The 12,539-nt window shown below is 42.0% G+C and overlaps 1 protein-coding gene across 1 annotated transcript in view; it reads right to left on the bottom strand.

The window, feature by feature from the left end:
- LOC132112328 (formin-like) overlaps positions 1 to 12,539 on the bottom strand; it is a 59,893-nt gene that overhangs the window by 33,993 nt on the left and 13,361 nt on the right. The window contains exon 6 of the mRNA XM_059519767.1: positions 9,756 to 9,897. Within this exon, the coding sequence (XP_059375750.1) occupies positions 9,756 to 9,897 (142 nt within the window). The remainder of the gene's footprint in view (positions 1 to 9,755; positions 9,898 to 12,539) is intronic.

Genomic DNA, 12,539 nt, shown 5'->3' with positions numbered 1-12,539 from the left:
CAGGGGGCAGAGGAAAGCTCCTGAATGAAGAACAGGAACTTGCTATTGTCAACATGGTGATTGCTGACAATGAAATAAAACTGAAGGACATTCAGTCCAGAGTTGTAGAGGACAACCTTGTCTTTGGGAACATTGCAGCAATCAGCATAACATCCATTTCTCGGACTCTAGCTAAACACAGAGTCCTAATGAAACAACTATACAAAGTTCCTTTTGAAAGGAACAGTGAGCGCATCAAAGAACTCCGTCACCAATACGTCCAGGTAAGGTTATGCAATACAGTCATTACTGTACTATACACAGTGTGTTTTGCAGTAAACTACTCTATAAACCTGGAGTACATTAGGACATACAGTAGATATACAGTACAGCACAGCATGTACATACACTGTGTCTAATTACTTTCAGAGAGTCATGGAGTTGGAGGCCAATCAAGTCCCACATGAAATTATCTATGTTGACGAGGCTGGCTTCAACTTGGCGAAAAGGCGTCGCCGTGGGAGAAACATAATTGGTAAAAGGGCCACAGTTACCGTGCCGGGCCAGAGAGGAGCCAACATCACCATGTGTGCCGCAATCTCCAACAATGGTGCACTCCTGCATAAATGTGAGATTGGCCCCTACAACACCGACCGCCTTCTCCTATTTTTAGAAGACCTGCACGAAAGATTGGTGCCAGAGGTAGAAAGGGGACAGGTGGGAGACCACTTGCCAATATATGTGATCACATGGGACAATGTGGCATTCCACCATTCCCGTGCAGTCACAGCATGGTTTGACGCCCATCCTAGGATGGTGTCCCTTTTCCTTGCTCCTTACTCCCCTTTCCTCAACCCCATTGAGGAGTTTTTCTCATCCTGGAGATGGAAGGTTTTTGACCATCGCCCACATGACCAAATGTCCCTCCTGGATGCAATGGATGCTGCATGCCAAGACATCACAGCTGAACACTGCCAGGGGTGGATAAGGCATGCAAAAAGATTCTTCCCACGATGCCTTGCCAGAGAAGATATCAGGTGTGATGTGGATGAGAACATGTGGCCAAATGCAGAAGACCGGGCAGATTAGAAGTTTACTTTGTTTTTTTTAATTATTATTCCGGTGCTTTTTCTGTTTGTATATCTTGCAGTAATGTCCTTTTGCAAATAAAGTCTTTACTGCAGCAATTCTGTCTCTGTCTTTTTTTTAGAACTGTAACTGTACATTCTATAAAGCTACTCTGAGATGGTCATTCATTTTTTGTGACAAAATGCATGCATTTACTAAACCCAACAAAACAAAAATGTAGAGAGGCTTCAAAAGAAACTACAGTGCAAAACACAATCTCTGATCAATACAATATACTGTACTGTCCATTGTATAAGGGCAGACCTGTCACATAAAATAATGCAGTTTCTGTAATTTCAGCTGATGATAGTCTTTTTTTTGTCATTGTGTTATGATTGACTAAATGTTCCTGTTGGAAGAGAACATGTGTTAGTGTTTTGAATAATTATTTGATTTTGAAACATGTTTGCAGTGTTTTGGTAGACATAGTGTATTGTGTTAGTGTATTATTGTATTTTGAAAATTAGATTTGGAGTTTAGTTTACAATGTGTGATTTTGAGCATGAAATTAACCGTTTTGCCAATTGTGTGTTTTAGGTGTGTTGGTGTGTTAAGAGTTTAGGAAATTTGTTAAATGTATTGAAAAATCTGTCATAGCGATTGTAAAAAACTGTAATAGCAATATTAATAACCAATCCTGCTTTTTCACATCCAGAAAATCCTTCCATACATATATATGCATATATGGTATGCTTTAAAGGGGCGGCTGATTTTTTTAACTTTTTTAACGTTAGTTAGTGTGCTACAAGTTGCTGTTTGAGCATAAACTATATCTGCAAAGTTAAAAAAGTTTTTTTTTTGATTATGTCATGTTTAATGTCTACAAAAATGGCTTATAGGGACAACAACGAGTTACTTCCTGGGTTTGTGATGTCACATACCCAGAAATTTACATAAACCCCGCCCCCGGGAACATGCCACTAAGTGGGTGGGGCCATGTTGCATTTTTAAACAGTTAAACATGGTTTGTTGCTGTGCTGTATTAAAACTAATCCAGATAAAGCCGCGTATTAAAAGCTAACAGAAGCAGGAGTATTTATAAATAACAGCGTATCTAAAAAAAATGAGACAACAACAAATAAACATACGATTAAGAGCCGTGCTTGCACAGGTTCTGCGCGATCCTCTTCACTAATATCACCTGCTTCTCATTCAGACTCAAACTGATAAGAGATATTAATGACGCCATTGTTTACTAACCAACCAGGAACTGATTCTGAGCTAAGGGGTGTGGCTTGTGCTTCAGCCAATCACAACACACTGAGCCAGCCGACCAATCAGAGCCCATCTCCTATTTCTGAGGGAGGGGCTTCTTCATAAGAGCAGGAACTAATCAGAGCATATATCAGAGAAGGAACAGAGCGGTATAGAATAAAGGTAAAATAATGCGTTTTTTTTAATAAAAAAGCATTAACACATGTTAGACGGAACCTCGTACACACAAAACGATGAACCGCCCCTTTAAATTGACTGATTCATATTCACTTTCATGTTGAAGATTTTTTGCCAGACTTGTGTTGACGCTGATCATTAGATTGAACTCCTCATGTGAGACAGCAACACTATCGATCTGTCAGGACATCGCCTCCAGTCTGGTCTGGTTTTCCCTGGAGGCCGGTTTCTCAGAAGGCTGATTCAGAATGTGTAAACACACTCATAAATGATGGATCTGCATCTGTGTCACTTGTGTTTAGCCGTTCTTTCAGAAATTACATCGTCCTACCAAAACAAGAGAGCTCCAGCATCTATTCATCTCTTCACAATCACTAAAGCAGATATATTAAATGTATTAAAAACAAAAATAAATAATGTAATATAATATAATAAATATATTTATTATTTTATAAAATACAATTTATAAATAAATAAAATATAAATAATATTATAGTGATTTCATATAAATCACAAACACAAATTTAATGATGTTGGTTGCATGATTAATTCAAAATATATTCAAAAATAAAAATAAATAAATAATTTTTTTGTCATTTTTATGAAATAAAATGACAAAAAAAAAAGGAAATACTAAATGTCTATCTTTTTTTAATATTAAGTTTATATCGTTTTTATTTAATAAATAAAATAAAATAAAATAATACAATAAAAAATCTAATAATTAATAAATATGATTTTAAAAATAAAATATATATTTGAATTGTTTTATTTTAAAGCTATTTATTTAAATGTGCAATTTTCACTATTTAAATTGATTATTAGTAATTACTTTATTTTAATTACTCGTTTTTTACACACACACACACACACACACACACACACACACACACACACACACTCACACACACACACACACACACACACACACACACACACACACACACACACACACACACACACACACACTCACACACACACACACACACACACACACACGCTCACGCTCACACACACACACACACACACTCACAATCACACACACACACACACACACACACACATACACACACACACACACACACACACGCATACACATGCACACACACTCACACACACACACACACACACACACACACACACACACACACACACACACACACGCTCACACACACACACACACACACACACACACACACACACACACACACACACACTCACAATCACACACACACACACACACGCATACACATGCACACACACTCACACACTCACACACACACACACACCCACGAACACACACACACACACACACACACACACACACACACACACACACACGCATACACATGCACACACACTCACACACTCACACACACACACACACCCACTCACACACACACACTCACACACACACACACACACACACACACACACACACACACACACACACACACACACACACACTCACACACACACACACACACACACACACACGCATACACGTGCACACACAGGGTAGAGATCCCTCCTGCCTGCGGGTGTCGCTGTTGGACAGTGTTTTCTCTACTTCCTGTTGGCCTTCTGTAGCAAATTGCAGCTCCGTGTAGCTGTTTTTATTTTATTTTTTTTCTCTAGAATCTTTATCTTACTATCACTCTCTGTTTTTTAAAGTGGTAAAATATAACTTAATTCACACCATATATCTGATATTATCGATCAATCTTATCAGATTAACTTTGATCGTTCACTTTTATTTTATATCCATGAGTGCAGTACACCTGCAAAGCGTTAGCACTCGTTAGCTTGTCATTAGCGTTTTCATTCGAACCTATCGCTGTTTTCTTTTCTCCTCTCCCTCGCTCCAGTTTTTCACAAGTTCATCAAACAACCGCAGTAAGAATATTTCATCAAGCACGGTGAGTAATGGCTTCTCCCGTCATTGTTATTTGCACCTCTTGCCACATGTACAGTTTATCTATCTCTGTCGCAGATGAGGGATTCACATGTGATAAATGCAGGGAAATAGTTAGGCTGACAGAGAAGATTTCAGAATTAGAGGCACGCATCCAAACTTTAATTGAGGACAGTAAGAATGTTAGGGCTCTAGATACGGCTTTGGATGCGTCTAGCTCAGGGATTCCTGTACATTGTTCAGTTCCGGAAACAGAGCCCCAGCAGCAGGGCAACTGGGTGACGGTGAGGCAGCGTAGTCGTGGGTCAAAACACTGCTCTTCTGTTCCGATCAAAACATTAAACATGTTCTCCCCACTCAGTGATGCACCCACTGAGAAACCTGATTAAAGTGCTCTAGTTATTGGTGATTCTATTGTACGGAACATGAATATAGAGACACCAGCCACCATAGTCAAATGTTTACCGGGAGCCAGAGCGCCTGACATCTTGGCAAATTTAAAAGTGCTGGCTAATGCTAAACGTAAATACAGTAAGATTGTTATTCATGCCGGCGCTAATGATGTTCGACTTCGCCGGTTCAACAAATAAAAAACAGAAGCAATATGGATAAACAAATGATAAAGCTTGGCTTATTGAATATCAGATCCCTTTCTACGAAAACACTTTTTGTAAATAATATGATCACTGATCATAATATAGATGTACTCTGTTTGACAGAAACCTGGCTAAAACCTGATGATTACATTATTTTAAATGAGTCCACCCCCCAAGATTACTGTTATAAACATAAGCCGCGTCTAAAAGGCAAAGGGGGAGGTGTTGCTTCAATTTATAACAACGTTTTCAGGATTTCTCAGAGGTCAGGCTACAAGTATAACTCGTTTGAAGTAATGGTGCTTCATATAACATTATCCAGAGAAACAAATGTTAATGATAAATCCCCTGTTATGTTTGTACTGGCTACTGTATACAGGCCACCAGGGCACCATACAGACTTTATTAAAGAGTTTGGTGATTTTACATCCGAGTTAGTTCTGGCTGCAGATAAAGTCTTAATAGTTGGTGATTTTAATATCCATGTTGATAATGAAAACGATGCATTGGGATCAGCATTTATAGACATTCTGAACTCTATTGGTGTTAGACAACACGTTTCAGGACGTTTCATTGTCGAAATCATACTCTAGATTTAATACTGTCACATGGAATTGATGTTGATGGTGTTGAAATTATTCAAGTGATGATATCTCAGATCATTATTTAGTTCTGTGCAAACTTCATATAGCCAAAATTGTAAATTCTACTTCTTGTTACAAGTATGGAAGAACCATCACTTCTAACACAAAAGGCTGCTTTTTAAGTTATCTTCCTGATGTATCCAAATTCCTTAGCATATCCAAAACCTCAGAACAACTTGATGATGTAACAGAAACTATGGACTCTCTCTTTTCTAGCACTTTAAATAAAGTTGCTCCTTTACGCTTAACGAAGGTTAAGGAAAACAGTTTGACACCATGGTATAATGAGCATACTCGCACCCTAAAGAGAGCAGCCCGAAAAATGGAGCGTAGCTGGAGGAAAACAAAAACTAGAGGTATTTCGTATTGCTTGGCGGGAAAGTAACATATCCTACAGAAAAGCATTAAAAACTGCTAGATCCGATTACTTTTCTTCTCTTTTAGAAGAAAACAAACATAACCCCAGGTATTTATTCAATACAGTGGCTAAATTAACGAAAAATAAAGCCTCAACAAGTGTTGACATTTCCCAACACCACAGCAGTAATGACTTTATGAACTACTTTACTTCTAAAATCGATACTATTAGAGATAAAATTGCAACCATTCAGCCGTCAGCTACAGTATCGCATCAGACAGTGCACTATAGACCCCCTGAGGAACAGTTCCACTCATTCTCTACCATAGGAGAGGAAGAATTGTATAAACTTGTTAAATCATCTAAACCAACAACATGTATGTTAGACCCTATACCATCTAAGCTCCTGAAAGAGGTGCTTCCAGAAGTCATAGATCCTCTTCTGACTATTATTAATTCCTCATTGTCATTAGGACATGTCCCCAAAACCTTCAAACTGGCTGTTATTAAGCCTCTCATCAAAAAACCACAACTTGACCCTAAAGAACTAGTTAATTATAGACCAATCTCGAATCTCCCTTTTCTGTCCAAGATACTAGAAAAGGTGATATCCACACAATTATATTCCTTCTTAGAGAAAAATGGTATATGTGAGGATTTCCAGTCAGGATTTAGACCGTATCATAGTACTGAGACTGCTCTCCTTAGAGTTACAAATGATCTGCTCTTATCATCTGATCGTGGGTGTATCTCTCTATTAGTTTTATTGGATCTTAGTGCTGCGTTTGACACAATTGACCACAACATTCTTTTGCATAGACTTGAACCTTGGCATTTGTTGGCATTAATGGAAGTGCATTAGCATGGTTTAAATCGTACTTATATGACCGCCATCAGTTCGTAGCAGTGAATGAAGATGTATCCTATCGATCACAAGTGCAGTATGGAGTACCTCAAGGCTCAGTACTAGGGCCGCTACTCTTCACGCTTTATATGTTAGCCTTGGGAGATATCATCGGGAAACATGGTGTTAGCTTTCACTGTTATGCTGATGATACTCAGCTCTATATTTCTTCGCAGCCCGGTGAAACACACCAATTTGAAAAACTAATGGATTGCATAGTCGATATAAAAAACTGGATGACGAGTAATTTCTTACTGCTAAATTCTGAAAAAACAGAGGTGTTAATTATAGGACCTAAAAACTCTGCTTGTAATAACCTAGAACACTGTCTAAGACTTGATGGTTGCTCTGTCAATTCTTCGTCATCAGTTAGGAACCTAGGTGTGCTATTTGATCGCAATCTTTCCTTAGAAAGCCACGTTTCTAGCATTTGTAAAACTGCATTTTTCCATCTCAAAAAAATATCTAAATTATGGCCTATGCTCTCAATGTCAAATGCAGAAATGTTAATCCATGCATTTATGACCTCAAGGTTAGATTATTGTATGCTTTATTGGGTGGTTGTTCTGCACGCTTAGTAAACAAACTACAGCTAGTCCAAAATGCAGCAGCAAGAGTTCTTACTAGAACCAGGAAGTATGACCATATTAGCCCGGTCCTGTCAACACTGCACTGGCTCCCTATCAAGCATCGCATAGATTTTAAAATATTGCTTATTACTTATAAAGCCCTGAATGGTTTAGCACCTCAGTATTTGAATGAGCTCCTTTTACATTATAATCCTCTACGTCCGCTACGTTCTCAAAACTCAGGCAATTTGATAATACCTAGAATATCAAAATCAACTGCAGGCGGCAGATCCTTTTCCTATTTGGCGCCTAAACTCTGGAATAACCTACCTAACATTGTTCGGGAGGCAGACACACTCTTGCAGTTTAAATCTAGATTAAAGATCCATCTCTTTAACCTGGCATACACATAACATACTAATATGCTTTTATTATCCAAATCCGTTAAAGGATTTTTAGGCTGCATTAATTAGGTAAACCGGAACCGGAAACACTTCCCATAACACCCTATGTACTTGCTACATCATTAGAAGAATGGCATCTACGCTAATATTAGTCTGTTTCTCTCTTATTCCGAGGTCACCGTGGCCACCAGATCCAGTCTGTGTCCAGATCAGAGGGTCACTGCAGTCACCCGGATCCAGTACGTATCCAGACCAGATGGTGGATCAGCACCTAGAAATGACCTCTACATCCCTGAAAGACAGCGGAGACCAGGACAACTAGAGCCCCAGATACAGATCCCCTGTAAAGACCTTGTCTCAGAGGAGCACCAGGACAAGACCACAGGAAACAGATGATTCTTCTGCACAATCTGACTTTGCTGCAGTCTGGAATTGAACTACTGGTTTCGTCTGGTCAGAGGAGAACTGGCCCCCCAACTGAGCCTGGTTTCTCCCAAGGTTTTTTTCTCCATTCTGTCACCGATGGAGTTTCGGTTCCTTGCCGCTGTCGCCTCTGGCTTGCTTAGTTGGGGACACTTCATCTACAGCGATATCGTTGACTTGATTGCAAATAAATGCACAGACACTATTTAACTGAACAGAGATGACATCACTGAATCCAATGATGAACTGCCTTTAACTATCATTTTTTTCATTATTGACACTGTTTTCCTAATGAATGTTGTTCAGTTGCTTTGACGCAATGTATTTTGTTTAAAGCGCTATATAAATAAAGGTGACATTAAATAAAGGTGACACACTCACACACACACACACACACACACACACATGCACGTTTAAGTGTGCTGACCTGCACAGTCACTCGCTGCTGACCGAGACATTTCTGCCTCATCAGAGAACTCCCCACAGGATTTCAGACTGAATGCTCACAAATTCACTGACTATGAAACAAACTACAGAAGACAACAGGTGTTATTCAGATCAAGTTTTGTTCTCACCTGACAGTGTCAGTGCAGTTAAATCAGTACTATTCTTGTCTATTACAATTTCTTAGACACTGAAAGTGGTATTTGTGACCCACTCGTATACCTAACTTTCTTACCAAGTGTGCAAAATCACTCAGTCTGCTTTTTGCAAAACTCTAAACACAGTTCTCTACATTACACACATTACTTCAAAATAACAGCTCTCATGTTTCATTTGGGAAACACTGAAATGCCACACTCACTTTCTGATGAGCTACAGCCAGACATCATGTGTGAAAACGCTTAGACATCATTTGTTTTGAAAGAAATTATATTTACCCCTTGCATTTCTGTTTACAATGCGTCTATATTGTATAAAGCACTTTAGAATTAAAGTTGACATTCTGACTTGGCTTAAATATATGTATGTATGTGTGTGTGTGTGTGTGTGTGTGTGTGTGTGACCCTGGACCACAAAAGCAGTCATAAGTACTAAGCATAATTTCCTTAAAGAGCAATGCTGAAGTATAACACAGCACCATAACCACTGTTACAGTAATGGAGGATTCAACACACTCAGATGGCAAATGAACATTGAGAATGTGACTAAAACCCCCTCTAGTGGAAAAAACATGCAACTTTTTTTGCTCACAAATCCAACAACTGCACCCACAAAATACAAAATGCATCACATCTATTGCAAATGTTGCCTTGTATGTCAGCTTTTAGAAACTGTGTGTCAAGTAAAGATTTTGTGTTTAAGCAGTTGATAAAAACTGTAAAGCTAATTCGATTCCTGACTAAAGCTCTGAGAGCCAGTCACAGAAACATAGACACTTCAGATTTAAATGATTTTCCAGGTAAATCTGCTCAGAGAATCAGAGCTGATGATTTCTCCTACCTTCTTGGCTTTGTTCTTCTTCTCATACGTGTCTGACAGCGGTTTCTTCTTGGGCTGGATGGTGGCTTTGGAGAATAGATCCTCAAATTCTTTGGTGTTTATGATATCAGGCTCTTCCAGTGAACTCCAGAGTGTGTTATTACTGTAACACACACACACACACACACACACACACACACACACACACACACACACACACACACACACACAGTCAGTGTGTTATATCAGACAAACACTCTTAAAGGGGTCATGAACTGCCTTTGTTTTTTATTTTGTACTGTTCTCTGAGGTCCACTTATAATGTTATCAAGATTTTTACTTCAAAAAACATCAAATATAAAAATAATAGTCTATTTTCTGTCCCCCAGTGATAGCTTTTGTACCTTTTTTTCTGAGAGTGTACATTCATTCCTCACAGTTGGACTCTGCTGTGTTTTAAGTCAAAAATGCATAAATAACTTTCAATAAACAGGCGGTGCTGTAGAATCAGTGGGCGGGGCTAAACAGGCGGTGCTGTATAATCAGTGGGCGCGGCAAAACAGGCGGTGCTGTAGAATCAGTGGGCGTGGCTAAACAGGCGGTGCTGTAGAATCAGTGGGCGCGGCAAAACAGGCGGTGCTGTATAATCAGTGGGCAGGACTAAACAGGCGGTGCTGTAGAATCAGTGGGCGCAGCAAAACAGGAGGTGCTGTAGAATCAGTGGGCGTGGCTAAACAGGCGGTGCTGTAGAATCAGTGGGCGCGGCAAAACAGGCGGTGCTGTAGAATCAGTGGGCGTGGCTAAACAGGCAGTGCTGTAGAATCAGTGGGCGCGGCAAAACAGGAGGTGCTGTAGAATCAGTGGGCGTGGCTAAACAGGCGGTGCTGTAGAATCAGTGGGCGCGGCAAAACAGGCGGTGCTGTATAATCAGTGGGCAGGACTAAACAGGCGGTGCTGTAGAATCAGTGGGCGCGGCAAAACAGGAGGTGCTGTAGAATCAGTGGGCGTGGCTAAACAGGCGGTGCTGTAGAATCAGTGGGCGCGGCAAAACAGGCGGTGCTGTAGAATCAGTGGGCGTGGCTAAACAGGCGGTGCTGTAGAATCAGTGGGTGCGGCAAAACAGGCGGTGCTGTAGAATCAGTGGGCAGGACTAAACAGGCGGTGCTGTAGAATCAGTGGGCGCGGCAAAACAGGCGGTGCTGTAGAATCAGTGGGCATGGCTAAACAGGCGGTGCTTTAGAATCAGTGGGCGCGGCAAAACAGGCGGTGCTGTAGAATCAGTGGGCGTGGGAAAACAGGCGGTGCTGTAGAATCAGTGGGCGCGGCAAAACAGGCGGTGCTGTAGAATCAGTGGGCAGGACTAAACAGGCGGTGCTGTAGAATCAGTGGGCGTGGCTAAAAAGGCGGTGCTGTAGAATCAGTGGGTGCGGCAAAACAGACGGTGCTGTAGAATCAGTGGGCAGGACTAAACAGGCGGTGCTGTAGAATCAGTGGGCGCGGCAAAACAGGCGGTGCTGTAGAATCAGTGGGCGTGGCTAAACAGGTGATGCTGTAGAATCAGTGGGCGCGGCAAAACAGGCGGTGCTGTAGAATCAGAGGGCAGGACTAAACAGGCGGTGCTGTAGAATCAGTGGCCGTGGCTAAACAGGCGGTGCTGTAGAATCAGTGGGCGCGGCAAAACAGGGGGTGCTGTAGAATCAGTGGGCATGGCTAAACAGGCAGTGCTGTAGAATCAGTGGGCAGGACTAAACAGGCATTGCTGTAGAATCAGTGGGCGCGGCAAAACAGGCGGTGCTGTAGAATCAGTGGGCGCGGCAAAACAGGCAGTGCTGTAGAATCAGTGGGCATGGCTAAACAGGCGGTGCTGTAGAATCAGTGGGCGCGGCAAAACAGGCGGTGCTGTAGAATCAGTGCGCGGGACTAAACAGACGGTGCTGTAGAATCAGTGGGCGTGGCTAAACAGGCGGTGCTGTAGAATCAGAGGGCAGGACTAAACAGGCGGTGCTGTAGAATCAGTGGGCGCGGCAAAACAGGCGGTGCTGTAGAATCAGTGGGCATGGCTAAACAGGCGGTGCTGTAGAATCAGTGGGCAGGACTAAACAGGCGGTGCTGTAGAATCAGTGGGCGCGGCAAAACAGGCGGTGCTGTATAATCAGTGGGCGTGGCAAAACAGGCGGTGCTGTAGAATCAGTGGGCGTGGCAAAACAGGCAGTGCTGTAGAATCAGTGGGCAGGACTAAACAGGCGGTTCTGTAGAATCAGTGGGCGTGGCTAAACAGGAGGTGCTGTAGAATCAGTGGGCAGGACTAAACAGGCGGTGCTGTAGAATCAGTGCGCGGGACTAAACAGGCGGTGCTGTAGAATCAGTGCGCGGGACTAAACAGGCGGTGCTGTAGAATCAGTGCGCGGGACTAAACAGACGGTGCTGTAGAATCAGTGGGCGTGGCTAAACAGGAGGTGCTGTAGAATCAGTGGGCGTGGCTAAACAGGAGGTGCTGTAGAATCAGTGGGCGTGGCTAAACAGGCGGTGCTGTAGAATCAGTGGGCGTGGCTAAACAGGAGGTGCTGTAGAATCAGTGGGCGCAGCTAAACAGGAGATGCTGTAGAATCAGTGGGCGCGGCTAAACAGGAGGTGCTGTAGAATCAGTGGGCGCGGCAAAACAGGCGGTGCTGTAGAATCAGTGGGCGTGGCAAAACAGGCGGTGCTGTAGAATCAGTGGGCGTGGCTAAACAGGAGGTGCTGTAGAATCAGTGGGCGGGGCTAAACAGGCGGTGCTGTAGAATCAGTGGGCGGGACTAAACAGGT

This window comes from Carassius carassius, chromosome 32 (genome assembly GCF_963082965.1).
Source record: "Carassius carassius chromosome 32, fCarCar2.1, whole genome shotgun sequence".
Lineage (NCBI taxonomy): Eukaryota > Metazoa > Chordata > Actinopteri > Cypriniformes > Cyprinidae > Carassius > Carassius carassius.
This window is presented reverse-complemented; position numbering and strand designations above follow the sequence as displayed.